This window comes from Akebia trifoliata, chromosome 3, assembly GCF_017979445.1.
Source record: "Akebia trifoliata isolate Shusen 1 chromosome 3, ASM1797944v1, whole genome shotgun sequence".
NCBI classification, from domain to species: domain Eukaryota; kingdom Viridiplantae; phylum Streptophyta; class Magnoliopsida; order Ranunculales; family Lardizabalaceae; genus Akebia; species Akebia trifoliata.
Genome location: NC_141377.1, coordinates 53,219,939 through 53,243,180, shown reverse-complemented (window position 1 = coordinate 53,243,180; position 23,242 = coordinate 53,219,939). Strand labels below are relative to the sequence as shown.

The 23,242-nt window shown below is 33.7% G+C and overlaps 1 protein-coding gene across 3 annotated transcripts; it reads left to right on the top strand.

The window, feature by feature from the left end:
- Window positions 1-12,836: 12,836 nt before the first annotated feature.
- Window positions 12,837-22,822, top strand: LOC147407942 (uncharacterized). Of its 3 annotated transcripts, none has more exons than XM_086436739.1 (9): window positions 12,837-13,016; window positions 16,476-16,596; window positions 17,614-17,778; window positions 17,922-18,027; window positions 18,493-18,675; window positions 19,446-19,611; window positions 20,984-21,309; window positions 21,771-21,860; window positions 22,516-22,822. In XM_086436739.1, exons 2-9 carry the CDS (start codon window positions 16,582-16,584, stop codon window positions 22,587-22,589), a joined length of 1,125 nt encoding a protein of 374 aa, XP_086292865.1. In that variant the 5' UTR covers window positions 12,837-13,016; window positions 16,476-16,581; the 3' UTR covers window positions 22,590-22,822. The 3 variants fall into 3 exon arrangements, with proteins under 3 accessions (XP_086292865.1, XP_086292864.1, XP_086292866.1); XM_086436738.1 differs by having other exon boundaries at window positions 22,513-22,822; XM_086436740.1 differs by lacking the exon at window positions 12,837-13,016 and having other exon boundaries at window positions 17,592-17,778; window positions 22,513-22,822.
- The last annotated feature ends 420 nt before the right edge of the window (window positions 22,823-23,242 follow it).

Sequence of the window (23,242 nt, the reverse complement as noted above, 5' to 3'; positions counted from 1 at the left end):
ATCCGATCCAAATCGAACAATTTTTATGTAAGAAATAACGTTTTAGAAAGGAAAAAAAAAAAACCCTACGATTTGGGCGAGAGAGAGACCTCATTGTGTTAGAGCTGTGAAACCCTAGAAGGGCGCAAAGGTATATATGGTGCCAAAGTTATAACAAAGTCAAAATCTTGGTCTTGGTTGTGATGGTTATAAGAAACCCACTCATTATCCTTTTTTAGGCTCTTTATTATCAATGGAAGATGGATTTGATCAATCTCCTTTGATGGAGAATAGAGAAGGAGAAAGTTGAGGAAAAGAAGAGAATATAAAAGTGGGATTGTAACCCAAAGAAACTTTGAACTCCATTGACATGTTACAGGAAGGAGAGAGGGAGAGATTTACGATCCTTAAGACTTAAAACTTTCCATTCCAGTAACACTTTGATACTTTTGGAGCATGGGTTTGAGTCTTAGCATTTGGTATCAACCATAGGGAGAGAGGTAAAGAGTACATGTGACTTGAAAAGAAGGTCAAGGGGCTTTCCATATTATTATTAGGGGTGAAACTTGGTTCGATTTGGGGCAATTGGAACTGAAAGTTGGTTCCACTAAACTAAACAAAAATGCCATTGGAATCAAACCGAACTAAGGTCAATTTGATTCAATTCGATTCTATGGGTTATTAATATTCTATAAATTGGAAGTAACATTTTTTTTTAATGAAAACATAAAAAAGTCATTAATTTGTCCATAAAAATAATTAATCTATATCCTTAACTCCAAAAATAATTCATAAACATAATGGTTCAGTTCTATACAGATTTATTGGCGTGGCATGTACAAGTATCGTAGATTTTTTCCCTCGGGATACACAATTAAACATCCCCATAAAGATACGCAATTGTGTATCCTAAGGGAAAAAATATACGGTTCTTGCACATGTCATGTCAGTGAGTTTTTGAATTATTTTGTTGGATTGAGAAGAAAATCAGCACCCGTGATAGTATTATAACATAATAACAATATTGATTTATTTAATATTATAATACTCTTATACCATCATTATATAATATTATAATAAAGAATAATACAACATAGAATATTATAGTAACTTTATAATATATAATTGTAAAACATTATTATACGATTATAATATATTATTATACTATTACATAATTATTTTTTGATTGATAAGTTTGACGGCTCAAACCCTACCTAACCCGACCTGTAATTATTTGTCTTAATGGGTCAGCCTACCCCTACCTGAGCCTAGTTCTTTAAGTCCTACAGGGTTGATCCGAACCCATTGCTAGGATGATTGGACCCATTTGGATACATATAAAAAATGTTATTTATTTATTTTTGTAAAATTGAAAAGTGAAATAGTTGTTTGAGTTATTATTAAAAAGTAAATAAAACAATTAATTACTTTCTTATTTTTTTAAAGAACCTTTTTCCAAAGTTAATTTCTCGTACTGCTTTCTACTTTAGTGATAATGATTTTAGAAAGGCTACTAATGGGCTGGGCTAATTAAAATAATATCCAAAACTGTCCAACAAGTATTCGGGTATTTTAAAGGCCACGATATTCATTGAGCCAACTTCCCAAGCCTGGCCCTTATGCTGTATCGGATCTAGTCCACTTATCTCAATAACCTAATGGGCCTACCAATACTATGCAAACCCAATCTATGACGGGCCAGGCCAAAATCTGGCCCATAGACCACTGACAGTTCTAAGCACAATTTGCTTAACATAGGAAAACAATTAAGACTGCAACATGTCAGCTAGGGCTCACTCCACATACATTCAAAATCTAATCTGAGGCTATGTTTGGATTAGTGGGGAGAAGAGAAACTCGTTAAGAGAAGAGAAGAGAAACTCAATTTCTCTCCAGCATGTTTGGATCGACTGGAGAGAACTTGGGATAATTTTGAAAATTTAAAATATCTTAAAAGAGATCTAGGGGCATAGTTGGAATTATAAAATATATTAAAAGGGTTTCTCTCCTCTTCTCTTCTCTCGAATTCTTTTCTCTTCTCTCTCCACTTAACAATTCAAACAAGAGAAATTCATTTATTTTCTCTTCTCTTCTTTCCATTTCTCATAATCCGAACGACCATAAATAAAACATTAGTTGGGTAAAATCTTACGAACACCCACTACCCATCAATTACTTGATAAAATATACAAGTGTTTTTTATAAGAAATAATAATAATAACATGTAATTTCTTATTGAGAATTGATAATAATAATAATAATGAATACTTTGAGCAAATCACATCACATAATGGTAGATCTTTTGCCTCGGGATAGGTAGAATCATAAATCTTTTTTTATGTATCCCGAGGCAAATGATCTATAGTTCTGTGATGGGAGCATATGTCAGAGAGAGCGTCAGATTATCACGACTCTTTTGCCTTTTATCAATAATTATTGTAATATCCCCAATTCCCCATTCTTCTAACCATAAGGTCTCGTTCTAATAAATAAGGGTGAAGATGGTCTATTGTTAGTCAATTATGGTGGACCCTCAGAGATATGATCTAAAGATTCGTGAGTGTTACTACAGTGAACTATGTGCATAATATGTGTAGATGTTGGAACTGGGACCCATATTTTGATCGCTATAAGATGTCTTAAGTCAACTTCAAAAGTTGATTATGACCATTGATCTAGACCCATTTTATGAAACATCAATTATGTTCTTTTACCTTCTGAAAGTATAAGGTTTAAAATCAATTTCAACCTAAAATTGAGAATATTAATGTTTAATATTGAAAATTTGATGTGAAAATGGAGTCATAGACTTTATTAATCCAATTTTAACTTTCTGAAACGAATTGATCGTTGTATTATTCTCCTTGAATTACTAACCATGGACCACAATCCTCTGGCCAGGACTCAAAACTATCGAAGCTTATCAGATTAGATCAAGTCAATCCTATGTTGTCAGGGTTGGCTCTAACTATGTCGAATCGATACAAAACAAATTGATTCTTCGATTCACTCATGGTTCGTAAAACAACAAATCAATGTACCCCTTTATTTTGGTCGATATTACTTATGCCCCTCTTTTGTTTTACCATTAGAGATATGTTTTAGAAAAATTACAATTTACTCCTATTTTTGTCAAATTCTTAACCTAAGTCATATTCCTTAAATAATGTAAATGATCTAAATATTCTTTATGAAACTACCTCTACTAAGAGTACTACATACTCAAATTCAAACAGATTTATTTTTTTAGTTAATTACATAAAATATTTATGAAATTCCAAATATAAAATATATTAATCGAAATTCCTACCAGGTCGACCTGATCCACAATAACCCTTCGTTTAACTGTTTACGGTCTACCCAACTATTGGGAAACGTGAATCGGATTAACGAGATAGAATAAAAAGCGCGGGAATGATGGCGCATCGTAACGGTCAAAAGGGTAAAAGGGGGAGAATAAAATGGTGCGGCCCACATTTGATGCGGACCTTTAACCTTAGCCGGTATTTTGAAAATCGTTCCTTTCCAAAGGACAAGGCCCTATGGGAGCCCATACTTTAAATGGTCATCTGCAGGCCACGCTCCGCCGCTTATTTTATGACACTTGTCATTAAGAGACAGTGCGACTTGTCGTTATTCTGACGTGGACGTTAGGATATATGGTAATCACCCTCATTGGAAGTCGGAAATTTAAAAGATTAAATATTACACGTGTCGTTCTTCAATAGGTTTTCATTCATTTTAGTTTCTTTAATGTTTCAAATTACTTTTTTATCTGACTAAAAGGGTAACGCGGGTAGCACAACCTCTCGGCTCGTGAGCCGTCACGAGCTAGCTTGTGAGTAGCACGTGAATTACGCTTATAAACGCACAGGTGTAACAATGGGCAGACAAATTTGCTGTCGTTCTAAACAGACTTCCTTTGACACTGCGCTGATATGGCAGTTTTAAGAAATTCATAAATTCTTTTCCTTTAGATACACATTCAAAATCTATGGTTATATGCACACTGCCACATAAGCACAGTGTTGAAGGATGTCTGTTCATCATTTTCCCTTGTAAATTTTAGTGTATAAAAATGTATGTGAGACATACTAGTATACCAATACATGATCCCTTTTTTAAGAATAATGATGAATGCATGTGATAAATCATACGCAATATGTAGCAGCTGATGTAGCAAGAGCACAGAATTACAAATCCTTTTTTCTTGTGTATCTCGAAAAAAAAGATCTATGATTTTGTGCCCTTGCCACATCAACCACATACAAAACGCATATGATTTATCACATGCATTCATCACGAATCATTTTTTTTCAAGAGTTGTGTTGGAGTAACATTGAAATGGACATTTTCTGAGACATTGGTGTGCACAAAACAATAGATGCTTCACACTCGTATCTCGATGAAAAATATCTATGATTCTATAGACACATCCACATCAGCAATGTCTGAAACAATGTCAATTTCAATGTTATTTCAGCATTTTTTTAAAGATGACTCGTGATAATGTTTATAGAGGAATTTCTAGAGTAGGGCGCACTGAATGATCGATTTGGTACTTTATGACTCTATTCCTACCATACATTTTGGGCCCACTAACCCATTGTTTGGCCAACTTTCCGTGGACCTACAAACACAAAATGTCCATGATGGAAATGGCTCCAATCCATGTTGGATAAATCACACTCTGTGAAAATTCACACACTAGGATTCCTCTGTATCCTAACACGTGCATGGTTGATGGGTCATTCTCATGCATCTGACGTGCACTTAAAATGGTGATCCCATCCTTCGTGATAGGGTCCCACCAATCAAATGATGGTTCAAAATGAACAGTGTAGATTTGAGTAAACCAACAACAATGGGTCCATTCTAGTCATTTTCCTAGACACTAAGTTAGAGTAAGACCATTACATAATATTTTCTTTCTTCTCTGATTTTTCTTTCCTTCTTTTTGCCTAGAAGTGAATATGTCCTGTTTGAAGGAGCTATGTAGGCTCTTGACCTACTTAATGCATTATTAGTGATTGAGTGATAGGAGTGGTCTTTTTCAAAATACGCTTTAAAGTTTATATTTGTTAAAGTCCTTTCTTGAAAACAATCTTTTCTTAAATCTACGTAGAAGTGCAAGTTTTTTATCAAACAAATTTTTTTCTTTATTTTTACGACGTAAAATTATGATATCTTCATTCGATAATAGAATCAAAACATAATTGTATGGAAGAAAAAGATTCATTCAATCAATATCAAATAATTGGGACACATTAACAATGATGAATTGTGATTGTTGGACTCACTTTGGTGTGACCTATTGGCCTCCACAATTCGCACAAACACTATTTTAGTAATTTTGAATTCTAACAAGAGTTGCGATTGGTTAAACCGCTAAATTACGACAAATTGAAACAAGAAGAAAATGGGGGAAAATTGGGTTTATCCAAGCAAACTTGACACCAATGCAATATTTGCATAGCCCACTAGCATGTTTTTCTCAATTCAAATGTTATTAGGTATGTATGGCTCGGTCCTCATTTAACTCGAATTGTAACTTATTAGTATTATTAACATTAACGATAAGTTTATTTTTACAGACTGTAGACAATATCATCCCTATCCTTGAGATGGGCACAAAAGTCTCCCTACTGCAACCTATTTATATGATAAAACACAACTGTGAATCTCACAGTTGCTCAGGTTATGATCATAAACACCTTTGTCACCCTTTTGTGTGGGTTCCACTTTATTGCCTTCCTTCTTCATCCTTAAACTTTATTATCCCCCCCCCCTCCTTTCTTTCCCAATAATACCCCCTTCACTACTTTTTTTCATGTTTTACCCCCTTTGACTTTAAAGATTTTATAATAATACCCATATAAATTTTTTTTTCTTTTACCCCTTTAACCCCCAAAGAGGAGGCAAAACTCAAATTATTATACATGATAGGTCTTAGTTCCAATCAATTTCTATATTGTAAAAGGTGATTCCAAAATTAGAATAATGGATTCTGGAACATACACTATATGGTTGTTGTATTTGAAAAACGAAGGGGGAAAGATATATTGGATGAGAGCAATGTGGATGTGCGATCAATCAAGTAAGGATAGGATCAAACCTGAAATTTATCAAATCACCGTTGGTGTATCTCAATATTGGGAACCAAATTCGATTCGATAACATAGTTAGTTCAAGACCAAATCGAGTTTGAATCAAATCAAATCGTATTTGATATGCATAATATAAATAAAACTTCATTTATTTAAACAAAAAATAATAATATAATTTATATACTATATCACAATTTAGGGTTGATTTACAATTGATCATATATATGGATCCATATTAGACCCCAAATGCTCGATCTATATCCCAAGTTAGCGGAATTGGTCAGATTCTAGCTTGGAATTGATTGGATTCTAGTCTTATCCAAGCCATCGACAACCCTATTTGACATTATTTATACCTAATATGAAACACAACTATTGGTTTAGCTCTATCTAGCTCATTTTTTTTAACTTATTTATAACAAAATTCTATCATATTCAAATTGTTTTGTTTTTATTTGGTATCAATTAATAAAGTAAACCTTGCGAGATTATAATCTCAAGATGACATAGATTCTAACAAATGAGTGATCTTATATCTCTACATCGTGTCATATAGAAAGCTCTGAAGTATGTAAATTTATCATTCGACAGATGTACTAGATATGACTCATATGTTTAATTATGAAGTCAATGAACTTCACCCTTAGGGGTGTTAATGAGCCGGTTCTATTTTGGTTTCTAATGCACTTAGAACTATGATCATTATATTTTTTTGATTTTTGGTTCTTGTTGGTTTCAATCTTAAAATAAATAAAATCAAAATCGGAACCACTAAAAATCATGGGTACCCATTGGTTCTAGTTTTTAAGAATTGAATGAGGAAAATAGTATTTTGAATTGTAGACACGAGAATGTTCATCTTTGAACCTCAATGCTACATTGTTTGGAGTCGCCACCATTCTTTTTTGGAAATTTGTGTGAATGGGCACCCAAATTAATTATTTTGAAAATTATTTTTTCATGGCATTGTAGTGACTCTTAATCATGAAAAAGGTATGGTCTACCTAAGATTTAGGTAAGGGGATTCGATTAGAGAATGGGGAATGTGTTAAGTATCTCATTCTCTCCACCTATGGTGGTTACATTTAGATTTGGCCATTTTTGAAAAGATTAACATAACAAGTAAAATGCATGATATGCATAAAGTGGGTGGGTGCACATAGTGTATATGTACCCCTTTTGAAAGAGGATTTAATGTTTGTGTAGACATGAGGAATATCCTATAGGAGAGGATATCCCATAAAGTCATCACATTTTTACATGAATTGGAATGTTGGTTTAGGATTTTAAAGAAGTTCCATGAATGGAGTTCCCTTTAGACTCACAACCTTAATGTATGCATGCTTAGCTAGAAATTTAGTGTTTTAGTCCCATCAAAAGAGTTACACAATTCTTCATCATAGCCAAACATGTGTGATGTGTGTGCATAGTGTACATTATGATGCATGACATGAGAATAGGTTAAAAAGGATTTCAACCTCCATCCTTTCAACCAAACCGCCTCAAGCATTCCATGCCCAAGGTTGATGTTCAATCTACTTAGGATAAAGGAGGGTTCTCCATTACATCCTAAAGGCTTCCAAAAATAAAAAGAGAGGGTTAGAAGAAGAAGATGCAAGTTAAAAGAAAATAAATAAATAACTATTATCCCACCTTGTCCCCTTGGAGGTCTTGAATGAACTTGAGCTTGAGAAATGAACTTGAGAGTTGAAGGATGTAGTTGAGGGTTGAGAGATGAGTAGAAATTTTGGTAGAGTTTTAGGTTGAAGGATGGGGGCTTGAGAGCATGAATTGTTCTTAGAAAATGATGGTATTTATAGAGTTTTTTGAGAATTTTTGGGGATAAAGTGGTCCAACCCTAAAAATAATGAGAATAGACATAAGATATAGGTTATTTCTTTTTGGATTTTTCATTTGTATAGGGGTAAAGATGACATTTGTGAAGAAACCCTAAAAGTATTATTTAGTCCTTGATTTTTTGGTAAATAGATGTGAGAGAACAAAAACACTTTTGGGAGGGCGAATAAGGGAGTGACATATGTAAAGGTGGAGTGGTAGGTAAAAAGTAGACCTTAGTTCATTTGTAAATAACTCATAAAGCAATGGTGGAAGTGTATTTTTGAAATGGACCAATGGGAGAACAAAAGTACTTTTGAAAGGGTGAATGGGAGAATGACATGTGTAAATGTGAAGTGGTAGGTGAAAAGTATTACTTGGTTCATTTGTAAATAACTCATAAAGTAAGGGTGAAAGTGTATTTTTGAAATGGACCAATGGGAGAACTTCATGTATGTACTTGAAGATTCCCACCTTTTGAGGGCATAATGGGAAGTTCTCTCACCTTTTATGGACTATTATTAAATACTAAATAACCTTTTTGGTTTGACTAAACTTTTTGAGAATGGCATTCTTGAGTTTTCACAAAAGAAAAGTTGACCTTCCAATTAGATGATACATTGGGTATTGGGGACTTATGAGGTATCAACATGTGTCATCTTGTGAAGGGGTGAGAGAATAGACTTGGAGTGGGCTTGGGTTTGGGTTAGGATATGGACTTGGGTTTAGGCTTAGAATGGATTTGGCTTTAGATTTAGGATATGGACTTGGGTTTTGGACTTATAATGGACTTGGCTTTGGATTTAGGATATGGACTTGAGTTTTGGACTTGGGTTAGGTTGGATGAGGAAATGGACGTGGGTTTTGGACTTGAATTAGGTTGGAGGAGGAAATGGACTTTGGTTATGGTATGGGTGATGGAACGGTGAATGGAGAATGGTTACGGGTTAGGGACAAGGTTGAGCATGCAAACTATATGACACGATGTATGTATGTATGTATGCATGAATAATGATGCCAAGTGGCAATGTGAGTCCGTCAAAGAACTTGAGCTCTAAATCAGAATCAATTCGAAGAAATTTGGATCTTCCTAACGGGTTCATGCAAATTAGGGTGTCTACACAAATCATTATACAAATTTTCCCCTTTAAAAACACTAATATATTATACTAAATATATAAGTTAATGATTTTTTTGGAAAAAACAATTTCTCTAAAAATAATAAAATTTTAGAAGGAATAGTTCATTTTAAACTCCAATACATTGTTTATATGAAAATTTGGAGAACTTTATATAACATGCATTACTTTCAAAATAAAAGAATATCTTAAATCATTTATACTAAAAAAAAAAATGACAAAATAAATCGATTCCGGGAATCCACGGGTACTCATGGAATATAACCTAATGATTTTGGTTCCTATAAGCTTGTTTTCATTTTAGATCAAGCTCTAAAAAGGGAACCCAAATGGGTTTGGTTTCGGTTAAATGGGTAGCCATGGACACGAGTGTGATTTTGTTGACGCACGATTTGTCGACATACTATGACCGCCCAATCCTATTGAAGGATTTTGTGGGATTATTTATTGAGCACACCTTTTTTTTTTTTTTTCTTAAAGTACTCTAACTATTAACTTATTACAAAAAACTTCAATCACGGTGATGTTGAATTACCCATCTATCTTACAAAATCTGAAGAAAAAATAAATTTTTTTATTTTTATTTTTTAACATGAATCTGTATTTGCAGTTGAAAGAAAATGAAGAACCAATATGTGGAGGACTTCTACCAAGGAATAAAATTTTTTTTTGTATTACAAGGATTCAAAGCCATGAAGATTGCTTAGTCTATTATATCTTAGAAGACATTTTGGTCTTCTCTTTTTTTTCTTTTTTCTTTTTATGAATGACATTATTTCACCAAGCGTTATTTTAATTTATAATATAGGTAAGAGGAAAAAAAAATGTTATGAAGTTACGTCATATACATTGAAAAATAAATATTATTAATTCATGTTATGTTTGGTCAATTGATTCATGATTTTGGCATTTTTGTGAAAGGTAACTAACATATTGAAATGATATCCTTTATCATTATCCAATTTCGAGTCCTGGTGTTTTAACAATTATATCCTTAACCATAAAGGGATCATATGAATGTGTTTATATTAGATTCCAATCCCAAGTGTTTTTGCACCATGATCGAAATTCAAATGGAATTGATAGCACCTCAAAAGGCATGTATAATAGGAAAATGTCAGGTGATGCTCAAATACTAATAATGTTTCTTTAATGGGAAAAACTAAAGGTCCTTGGGCTCACCTTGTGACTTCCAAAATCATGATCTGATTATTTATTATTGTAGATAACAAAATTCTATAAATTTAAAAAAAAGAAATTCAAAAATAAAAGATTATTTTTTACTTTTGAATTTCAATTTTAAGTTTGGAAGTTATGAAGAATTTTGATACCTGTCCATTTTCAAAATCTTAGATCAAGTTCAAAACAAATTTTTTTTATAATGAGTTTTTTTATGAAACTTAAAGGGATGTAATGTTGGATGGCTAATGTGGTAATCCATTTTAGTCGAACAACCTTTAGGAAATACTAAATCTTACTATGTTAGTAAAGAAAGTGTTTCTTATTTCAATTTGAAATCATGCTATTTCAAATCAACACCACAATTGATTGGAGTTATTCGTAATAAATTAATAGTTGAAGTACTTAAAAATAAAAAATCAAGTGTGCCCAATGAATAATCCCACAAAATCCTCCAATACGATTGGGCGTCAATAAAATCGCACCCTAGTCTCTAAATAATGTGTCGGTGTTATCAGCATCCACTGGATCTAAGCGGCGCAGAAGCCGAAGCCGAAGCGGAAGCCGAAGCGGAAGTGGGGTTTGTTAAACTATTATTTAATGGTACCTCGGTAGGTCGTATGCTTACGTGGAAGCGCAATATGGGGGACTGAAGGGAGCGCTTAGTACTTTATAAAAAGAGCTTTCCTCTAATTTTTTAGCTCCTAATTAGCAAAATTAAATAACTTTAACATCTAACACTTTTTTTTGAAAAAAAAAAAAATCACCATGACATGAAGAGAGAAAACAGGGGAGGATTATAGAAAAATAAAAGATGAGAGAGATAAAAGAGAGAAAAATACCACCAAAGAAGAACTGTGAGGAAAATGAAAAGCATTGCAATCAATCACTATCATCACTGTGGAGTGTGGTGGTCCTAATTACCACTGATTTAGACCCCTATTAAGAGGGAATTGGCAACCAATCACCCCACCACGCTCTGTTGCTCTATGATCTTTAAAAAAAAAAAAAAAAATCTTGGAATCTACATGGTTTATTCTATAAGAAGATGTTGGTGACTTTGGAATCTTTAGACCCCTCATGAGCTATCATTGGATTAGACCCCCTAACAGGGTTCTTTGTGTGATAATCTGACTACCCCACGTGACACACTCAATCGATTCTTATGATGTGATAAGTTTGAGAACCATAGATATGTATGCTTCAAAATACAAGATTGCACTTCTCCATAAAAATGTGTATCACGATAGAATCGTTGTGTATCCAAAGCCATATAGCTCTACAATTCTCAAATTTGTCACTTCAAGAGAATCAGATTATTATGACTCAATTAGAAATGTAGGAAGGACCCCTTTTATCGATATTATTTAAAGTTCTCAAGGGGGTTGTTATTTTGAACATGCATGTTAGTAGTATTTTTTTGTTTTTCTGATTGGCAGTTTGATAACTTGTATCAAGAAGATCTAATCTCTTGAAAAAGAACTCAAATCCAACGATTAAAAATCATTATTAAGACAATACTATTATAAATGGATGCATATCACCAATCAAACCGATTTTTTGTGTGTATATTCATCGAGGGATGGACCACAAATCCATATGCCCAGTGGAACACCAAAAAATGCCGTGTGGCATAAAATGGAGTGCCACCTAACCTTGGTTAGAAATAAGATTCTACTAATTTTTTTAATATATATGAAAAAATAAATATAAAATTAGTTTGACTAAATTAAACCAAAGTCTAACAACATTTCGACCAATTGATTGATTTTTGGACAAGTCTTAGTTGAAGTATGAAAATATTCTATAAAACTAAAGAGAGGCTCATGTGTTGTATATACTTTCCTCCACTTTTGGGCGAGTCATACTCTAATTAAGCTCCCTTACCATCTTATATTTATAATTATCTCATTTTCCAACAGATCAGTCTTTTGGAGTAGTTGGTTGGTTAACATCATGAATGGATAGTGTAAATTAACTCTAATTCTAACATTTTCTACTCTTTTCATGTATTAGTTCCAATTGAAAAATGCTAAAATGACAAAAAGAATTTACTCTGACTCTCACAAGTCTGACATGGGATGTGCACATAACCATAAATGTGTTTCCTCGCGATACAAGTAAAAATCATCTACAGTTATATATGTATGTCCATGCCAGAATTGTGAGAATCACAATAAATCCTGTGTCACCCCATGACTCCAAATTAATTCCTAAAGGAATTAGATTTAAAATCATTAAATTTCACTAGTTTCAATTATCAAATTAATGAAATCAGAAGTAGAATCATTAAATATTTTATTCTTAAACGGTTCCAATATGTAGTTGCTATTAATTTTGATTCTCAATTGATTCAATCCCAAAATATTTTGAATCAAATTGATTCTAAGAAAAAAGGATCAAAACTAGGGTTTTCGATTCCGGGTTAAATGGGTACCATTGACATTTCACACCCATAGCCTATATATATTTTTGCTAAATTTAATAGTTAATTAATTAATAATAATAATACCCTGTTAAAGTTTAAATTTATTTTTTCGAAAAAAAATAATTAGAGAAGTCTTTCGAAAAAAAGAGTATAAAAGCCAGGCAATGGTCTAGTTTGGTGAGATTTTTTAGCCTTTCTCTTCGTCGTCTCTTTCAACTAGGCTTTCAATGAGGTCGCAGAGAAACCTGACACCATCATTCGCGCTGAAAAGCAAAAAACCCTAAAAGATATCGAACGATTCCATTCACGGAGCAAAGAAATTCTCTACTAATCTCAACTTCGACGACTGTAAATCTCGAATTCACGTTTTCTCTTCTTTATTTTGATCTAAATTTCGTTAGATTGAGTAAGATAAAGCTCTGGAACTGTAATGCACTTGTATGTCAATGGAGATAGTGTAGAACAGTAGTGAAAGTTACATATTTTCGTACTTTTTATCGTTTTTGTTTGATTTTTTGCTGGATTTATGGATTCTGTATTCGTAAAGCTTGATTTCTCCATCTCGTTTCTGAAACCGGAAGCTCTGATGAGTTGAGGATTCTGTATTCTTCGACATGAAGTTGTTTCAGAGATTTCTGAGATTTTGCTGTAGATGATTGCTAAATCCTATTTTGCATGTTTTTCTTCGTCAATTTGGGAGCTTTAGGAGTGCTTTTTGGTATTATTTACAGATTTTGTTGAACTAGAGTAGCTCTCGGGGCATATGAACTAGTCGTTGAATTTTCAAGCTTGTTTCTGATGTGGGAAGTTGTAGAGTTATGGAATTAAAGAAATCTAAAATTCTCACAAAGTTTTTGTCAATGTTACTGTTGAAGCGGTCAGAATCCAGACTTTGGTGTAGGGTTTTTCATTTAAATTTTTTTTGTTTGACAGAATATCATATGTTATATCAAACTATCAATTCTGTATCTGTTGTCTGTTATTATATTTTTTTTGGGGGTATTTGCTGTCAAGTAGGCCATTCATGCGGAAGTGAAGATACTGTTGGCTTGTAATTGTATTATGTTTTCCTCTCTATTTGGATAGTTGGGTATTTCTCGAGTTTCTATAATTGCTCTTGTTTTGATTGGTTTATGTGCTTTACGATATTTGGACGTGTGGGAAAGGATATCTGTTTGCATAATTATTATTTAGATTAATTCCTTTCAAAGGATATCTGTTCACATATTTATTATTGAGATTAATTCCTTTCGAACGTTCAATCCTTGTTAATACTTCACATTGTATCAATTTGTCCTATCGCAATTAAGCATGGTAAAATCATGCTTATTAAATTAGATTAGATTCCATGTTGCATTTTGTTGTTGCACTGAATGCAATAATACATGACTTGATTTCCTTTTTTGACAATTACCGGATAAAATCTTTTTGAACATTCCATTTATGTCGCATTGTTGCTAATTGGTGCATCCACATAACCATGATTTTTTGTCAGATTCATTATATAGTTTTTCTGTTTCAACACTTCTCTGTTTATGATATGCGGGTTTAAGTAGAAAAAACTTTTTCTTTTTTCTTTCATTAGTTTTCCCTTGTGCATGGGATTTTAGTTATTAAAGCAGTATGGTAGAAAATCGTGGAGATTTGGGTTGTTCTATGATTGGAAGATATGTTGAAAAACACTTTTAGTCATTTTCACTATTCACATGGAAGGAGCAAAACATACGTCTATTCGATGGTATCCTGCAATCATTGCAGGAGGTTGTCATCAACATTCTAGTGATTATGTTAGAGGTTCAAACCCTTCAACTAATTTAAAGGTTTTCCATACGAGGACTTCTTATTTAGATGGTAATTTCAAGAAAAAAAAAGTTAAGAAAGGAAGGGAGGGAATAGGGCATGTTCTACTGCTAACATATCCTAGCCCAGGTCACATAAACCCACTCCTCCAATTTGCCAAATGATTAGCGTCTAAAGGTCTCAAAGCCACCCTTGCCACCACTCATTACACTGTGAAGTCCATTTGTGCCTTAGGAGTCCAGGTTGAGGATCCAAAGAGGCTAGAGATCCTTATTTAGTAACATAGATGTTTGATAATTAGTGTACAATAATTTGGGTTGCTAAGTAGTAGTGAATAGTCACAAATCTCATCCTCTGGTAGTTTTTTGACAAGTTGAATTCTCAAGAAAAATGAATGGAGGAATATGATTTGTTCTTCCAACTCCAATTTTTTGGGGATTGGGCTTTGCTGCTGTGATGAAGAAGAATTTTCAAGCAATTTATTTATTGGTAATTTTCAAGCGATTTTACGTGTTTTTATTGAGAAAACCTCAAGAAAATTTAGAAATGGCAAAAAAAAAAGTACATGTAAAGAAAAAAAAATTATATATTTTATTCATTGAATCATAAGTGTCAAAATGTGATGATAGGTTAGGCAAGTCTTTGTTAAGATACTACTAAAATGTCAATTTCTTGTGAGATATTAATGTCCTAATTTGGGCAAATAAACTTACCGAAGAGTTTTCCTCAGGTTTCACCAAATAATATCATGGGATTCTTGAAAATATTGAAGATATGTGTGATAATTGAATCTTTTTACAGTGCAGATTATAGCCTTCCACAGTCAATCTTCTCTCTTTTAATCTTTAATAGCGCATGTGACTTGGTACCAAATTTTTTTGTCTTTGTTTCCCTAGTTATCCAACATCAATGAAGCTGCTAGGTGTTTCCTTAATATTTCACTTCTTAAAGTTTCGAAACATATTTAACTTATCAGATAGCAACCCTTTACATCACACTGCATGTACTAGCATTTCTAGACTAAGAACTATGCGCTTGCTAGGCCTATTTAATTGTGTAGTTGCAATGCGCCTGCTACCAGGACTGCATTCTTGAGACGAGCCTTCAAAGAGTTGAATCCAGCTTGTTTAGGATAGTTTCTCCAATTCAAGCACTTCACACTGTTTTTATCTTTGATGAATGGTACTAAACAATGTTATCTTAAACGAGTTTCAAGAAAGAAGCATGCGCACTGCACCCCATGTGATAATAGACCATCACAATAGGTCCAAGATTGTCTTTACTGGCAAGGTTCAAGTCATCTATCTCACCGTCTCAGTGAATTGATGGAGTGAGACGATCAATTGAAATGAAACAATGCAATGGAGTAATATTTCTTGATAAGATTAAACCAAGTTTAGTGCTTAACCAAGTGAAAAATTGTTGTTTGTCTATAATGAGTTATAAAAGACACATTATGAAAACAAGATTCTAAACATATTAATATTTCTACCATAAGACCATCTGATACATGATGATAAGTACCCTTGTGTATAATCCGGTTACCTTACTGGAATGAGATTGCACCACCAAGATGGCCTGAGACGAAGCAAGATTTTTAGCCATGTTTAAGGCAATGTCATGATGATCATTGAGTCATATTGAATTAATCTCAACTCTCTAGTTTCTTAATGGGCCTGCAGCTTGTCACTTAATTTAAATCTAATGGCTGAAACACAGACTTCCATTAGTTTTCATTCTCATTGAAATCCCATCAACTGCCAACACAGAGATTTTGCACTGGCAATGAGCTTTAGTTTTTTCCTTTTCCCGATTAGTCATACTGCATGTAGTATTACTTGGAGATGGACTCTTCCAATTCTGGTTCTCTACTAGAAGATTTTCCTTTCGTTTAAGTTAGTATTGTAATAGATACACGCTTTTAAAAATCTTTGAGCACATTTGCTGTAGGATGATAACTTAACTAGACTAATCCTCCTTTTGGATTTCTATTGTTTTCTTTCTCAGATAAAAACTGGTGCAAGCTTATGCATATTTTAAATCCGGGATCGCATTGGTGATGAAGACATCTGAACTGAACCAAGTGACTCCTATCAGTATGCCTTGAACTGAAATGAAGACCTTGCAGGTGTTGATACTCACTGTAACATCACACTTTACTGAGAAATTTTTTTTCAGCATTTCTTTTGTTTATAATATTATCTTTAGGGAAAGTTGTAGAAAGGGACAACTTTTGAAAGTTATTGCAACTAAGAATGGAAATTTGAAAATATGGCACCCAAGGATTACCTTTTACATAAATAATTGCACCAAGCCCTTTTTTCTCTCAAATCCAACTTTTACATCTCACTCTGCCTTCTTTCGAAATATAAAAAAGGGCAGTCTACCAGTCACTGTTCGTATAAGAAATATCCCAAGTGCAAAACAAAAGGGCATGATTAAAAAATAATTGAAAAATGGAACGTGATTACGGTTGCTAGTTGAACATAACTTCACCATTTTATTTTTTTCAAAGTAGTTTGTATATAGAAGGCCAAAAATGGAACTTAAGTTTGACTTGAGAGGACTTTGGTGCAATTATTATTTTTTGCATTTTCCCATATCTTTATCTCATTGATTCATTAATTTTCTGAAGGAAAACACTAGCCACAACCCATGTTTGAGAGTCTCCATTAAACAATCGTTTAGATGCTAAGGATTCCCAAGAAAAATGTATCCCTAAAAGGTTTATGTTATGCCCTAGAAAACAAATACTGATCTCTAGAAGATTTTCTTTTTCTTTCCCTTTATCTATTAATGGAGAGCCTCAAATGTGGGCTGAGGCTAGAGAAGTCCTTTTCCAAATCTTATCTGACTTGCTTAATGCGGAGTTCAAAAGCCCAGATTTCAAAACTCGCAAACTGCATCAAACTATACAAGTTCTATTCAAATTAGGGGTCATGAGTTGTTAGTACAAGGTAAAATTGTTAAGATGAATCTTGACATACCATAGTGACCAAAAAATTCCGCACATGTTTGACTGTGGCTAGTTATTACAACTTGAACAAGTCTTAAAAACTTTTTCATCATTCACCCTATCTTGAACTGTTGTCTTCTTTTCAAATTACTCCTCTAAATTTCAAGAAATTTGAGAGTGATTCAACAGGACCCACAGAGCATGCAAGAAATACAACCCTCATCACAAATGTCACATGAGTCACAGGGTGACCAACAGAATAATGTTACGAGTGAGGCTCCTACCGCAGACCCGGGTTCAATATCCATTTCAGGCAATGAAGGCAGGAAAATTTCTCATGATGATATTGAACTTGTAAGACAAACCATTTAAAACTTGTTTTTGATAATTTATAAGTTGGTGTTGCTTTTTTGAATGAATTCAAATGAGCTTGACTTTTGTCTAATCAAAGTTCAGTTCAAAGTTATAATGTCTCCTGGGTTTATTGGCTTTTGTAGGTTCAGAACTTGATAGAGCGGTGTCTACAGTTGTATATGAATAGGGATGAGGTGGTAAAAACTCTCTTGAATCGAGCAAGAATAGAGCCTGGTTTTACAACTTTGGGTAGGTTTCTTAAGCTTTTCCTTTGTGAAGTATCTTGTTTTGCCTACCTAGAAATCAAGATAAGGGCTTTGCCAGGCAGGTATGATAGGGTATAAGCTAATTTTGTACATGAACTTGTATTGAATAAAGGAACCGGATGTGGTTGCTGAGGTGAGATTATAATTTTTAACACCCTTGATACCTTGCAATACATGTGGAATCACCCATCAATACACATGTGACACAAGACTCCAACCAGATTCTCTGATTATCGACTGTTACTCCCATCCTATTTATTTATTTATTCTGATACTTTTGACCACATGTAAGTAGGCTACTGGTTTTGCTTGTTAGAGAGAGCCAGCCAATCTGAGTCTGGACTACCTGCACTCCAGGAGGTGGCATATCTATGAATGGTCCAGATGGATAATATGTGTGGCATATCTGATACACTTCTTTTTCTTCCTTTTTCTTCTTTGTTGTAAGTATGGCAGAAACTGGAAGAAGAAAATGCCGATTTTTTCAGGGCCTATTACATAAGGTTAAAGCTGAAGAAACAGATTATCTCGTTCAATCATTTACTTGAGCATCAATACCATCTTATGAAATATCATGTACCACCCAAAGTTCCATTGGCCCCAATACAAAATGGGATTCATCCTATGCCTGGTAAGTTCTCACTTCAAAACGTCCATTATGTTTTAACAAAGTAAAAGAACAGGAAAACCAAATATTTTGATAGATGCACAAGCACTCAGTTTGCAGTCATATTACCTACACGAGTTAAAATAACCAAACTGCCAAATAAGTTCTCAAAAATGAAATTGAAAGTTAAAAAATTGAAAAAAGATCAAGTTTCACTTCTTATCAGTGTTTTACCTTGGCTGATTTATTTTGATTGGCTACAGCCATTTTTTTTTTCTATGCCTTCGGTCTTGTTTCGAATCCCCAATAACTTTAGCAATTTTTTTGAGCAAATACCTAGTATATTGTTTTGTTTGGTAAGCCTGTTTTTAATGAGGTCAGCAACTCAGTGAAAGCAGGAATTGAATCCAGGCCTAGCCTTTATTTTACATTTTTGAGGCTTTGGCTTTGATTTAACTGACGTGCTCATTTTTATCTGTTGCCTCTAGTCACGAAATCTTATGATAATCTAAATTCTTATTCATTTTCGATTTTGAAACTGTATGTTCATAGTTATCTAAATTCTAAAAAATGAAGAAAGAAAATTATAGATATAGAAGATGACATCTGTAATGTGTGATCATAAAAATAAAGGGTCGTTCGGCTAGTCTGCTATGTCAAATATAATTTTATCTTTATCATATAGAGATTTTCTTGGAGTTGTATAAGTATCCAAAAATGTATTAGTAGCTATTTGTAGTCATCTTATATCATTAGTATCATTCTTATTCAATGCCAACCCTTTTGCAGTGCAGTTAACAATTTACCTATGGGATACCCCATACTGCAGCAGCCTTCAATTCCATCTGCTGGTCAGCTCCATTTTGATTCCATAGGTTGTGGTATTTCCAATTGTCATGTGGTAAATGGAGTCCCTGCACCAGGAAATTTCCATCCCATCCGGGTGAATACTGGAAACGAGTAAGAACTTTTTTTTAGCTCCTGTTCGTTTTGTCTTTTATTTCCATTATCCTTAATTTTATCTTTGTTTTTCAATTCCAATCTTTTAATTTATTTTACTTTCCCATTATGTATGAAACCGATGGTTGATGGATTGTAATTACCTATGGGAAAAAATATTTTTTTTTGGTTCTATATTCGAGTATTATCCTGCATAGTAGTTGTATTATATATATATATATACATTTATGTAGATAATTCTTTATGTTTAATAATATAACTTCGAGTGCTAATACACAATCAGATTACCATACAGACTATATACATGATGTATGTTGGGTTGTTGTATCTAACACCAAATGTGTGTGTCTAGATAATTATTTATGTTCAATAATATATCTTTGAGTGCTAATATACAACCAATAATACCATACAGGCCATATACATGTTTGAATGTTGGGATGCTGTGTTTTACACCAAATGTTTGATGACTGGATCTTCCAAACTTCTAAATTAGAGCAGGATATGTCTTTTACAGTGTTTAAAGAGCAACATTACCTGGCCAAATTCTCAATGTTTTCATTGACTAATTTGACTTACCAAAATATCTTTAGTTGACTTACTTTACAATTGATCTTTGTACCTCTTATGTTTGTTTCGTTTTTCTAAATAAGTAATTAGAGAAAACTAGGGATGTTTTGACCATGGTTCAAAATATCATATGATATCAGAATGTGTCAGCTGGTACATACTGATTTTTTAAGATTCTGATACGAAACATTCGTGGAATTAAATGTTTTTGTTGGTGATGGTTTGTATTTGGAATGTTTTGGTTTTGTATTGGTATGTGATGTTTCTATCGAATCATTTTGAAACAAACATAAATTAGATAAAGAAACAAAAAATGTTTATAACTAACAATGGAATCTCTCCCAAAAAAAAGAAGGAAAAAGCAACAGTCTGTAAAAAAAAAGTATTTTATATTTGTCCTTTCGAATCTCTAATTTTTTTTTTTTTTTTTGAATAATGCTGAAGTGACCTCAAGCTGGAACCTCATACTGCATATCTTGACTTGAAAGTGTATGGGAACCATAGATGCTCTTCATCGAGATACGAGTGAAAAAGTATCTATGGTTCCTATCCACTTTCACGTCAAGAAGTGTGATATGAGGTTCCAGCTTCAGGTCACTCCAGCACGACTCTTTCTTTTTTTTCATTTGCAGAGAAAGAGTTGCATTTTAAAGAGCCATTCTCAAATGAAATCCAGAAGAAAAGAGCCCAAAATCTTCTGATAAACTCCTTTCTTTAAAATGATCCCTGTTGTATTTTTTTAGTTGGAGTGTGTTGATTGAGTGTATTTGCTAATGAAAGTTTCTTTGGTCTTTTGTTGAAGTATGGTAATGGAGAGCAGTGCTGCTGAGATGGCACCTGTTATCCCACGAAGCAGTGCCATGTCATCCATTTCAGAGATGGCTGTAAGTCCTGCATCAGTGGCATCTAATGGCCATTTTCCGTTCACCCCTTCAGAGATATCAGGAATGAGTGTAGACACATCAGCACTTGACTCAGCATTCACATCCGATGTGGTGAGTTCAGTAGGGTTGCAGCTTGGACCGGATTGTGGGACTGGGAATGGAAGGGATTCCCTTAGATCATTGGCCAATATCCCTTGGAATTTCAGTCTATCAGATCTAACAGCTGATTTGTCTAACTTGGGAGGTAATCTTGCTAATCTTTTTCTGTGTAGAATCAACATTTGGACGTTCAGTTTTGTGCTGCAGTGGTATACGTTGTCTTATATTTTTTTTGGGATAACTGGGTATCCCTGTAGACAGCGGACCGGGCCCGTATCTGGGCTTTGCCCAGTCCATAGACCATGGTCTTGTCCAAGGACTAGTCCCGGGGCATGTGCAACGCCCACACATCACACACACCAGGTAAGTGAGGGTGCGCCCTCGCTGGTGGCCCCTGAGGAATTAATGCTCATACTGGGCATCGAACTCACGACCTACGGGAATTAACCTTTTATCGGTCCGAAATTGCCATTTAGTCAACCCCTTGGGGTTGAGATGTATATGTTATCTATAGTAAGTATAACTTAACATAGAAACATAAAATGCTATTATGAGCAAATGTTTTCTGAAAGTTTCACTTTTATGCTATTTTGGAATTATTCTCAGATCTTGGAGTTCTGGGTAACTATCCTTGTCTACCATTCCTGAATTCAGATTCAGATCTTTTGCTTGATTCTCCTGAACAAGATGTTATAGGTATGGAAAATTGTATATCCTTTTATGTTTCCCCCTTTATTGACTGTTCTACTAAATATTAACGGGTGGATGTAAATCTTTCTCCTTTATTTTTCTTGATTATTAGTGCTTGAAATATATTGTACATGGACTTACTAGGTGTGTGACATTAGTACATAAGCAAGCTAATTAAAGAATAAATGTAGCATATACCTTTGGTCTGATTATCCTACATCATATGGAAACATTTGAACTGGAAGAATACTTGTAGCTGCATTTGGCACAAATATAAAGGGGACCAGAACCAACATAGTTTTAATTGCATTGAAACTTACAAGTGTGCCACAGTAGTGCATGGGTTCGTACCTTGAAACTTAGCTGAATCGACACAATTTATTCGACCCTTAAGTACCAACTTCACGCCCAGAACTTCGGAAAACATCATGAAGATATGGGACAAACTTTAAACTGGAAGAAGATATCATTACGACATGGACATTAATTATCCCGACATTTAGAACATATAATGAACTTTTATAGATGCTATGCTATCTTTCCTGTTTCAAAATTCAGAATATCTAGTAGTTTTCGTTGTAGAAATTCAGTATGAAAATAGCTTAGTTTTCTCTTGTTTTGTATACTGGAATTAATATTAATTTATTCCTTGTTTCAGTAGAGGATTTTTTCGTTGATTCCATCCACGGGCAGTGCTCTCAATCTGATGAAGAGAAAAAAATCCTAGATGACTAAGGTGAGCCTTTCCGTATTTGTTTAATCTTAAAGCTTATATGTTAGATTTAATGTAAAATGAAATGCTAAAGAAGCTAACTTAGAGACTATTTCGTTGCTAATTATTAGTACATTTCGGCAGTTTAGTTCGCCTCAATAAGATTTACACAGTAGCTTGTGGATAGAAACTAAGTCGCGTTGTTATTTATATTGTTTATTTTTATTTTTGTAAGTAAAAATTTCTTGAAAGAGAACAGTTATTTCTTTCAAACCCATAAAAAAAGAAAAAAAACAAAAGAAACAAATTGTTTTTGAAGCCAAAGAAGAGGTTCAATTTGAATCCCAGATACGTATAAAAAACTGTTGGATGCTATGAAATGGATTGCCCATATTCGAGATTGGCCCTCCATTGTTTATTTCATTCTAAAAGCTATCTTTTTTGTTGACTTCCCCAAGTCTAAATGAATGATGCCACATTCAAAGAGGGAATTTATTTTCAAGAACGGTAAGATTTAAATTTAAAAGCTTATTCTTTAAATTCAGAGTTTATAGAGAACCGATATTTCTTAGGACTTGTAACATGGCAAATTAATGAAGACTAATGATTTTCTGACTCCCCTGTAACCTGAGGCAAATTTCTGTCCCAGACAACGTCAATTTGAATGTTACTCCAG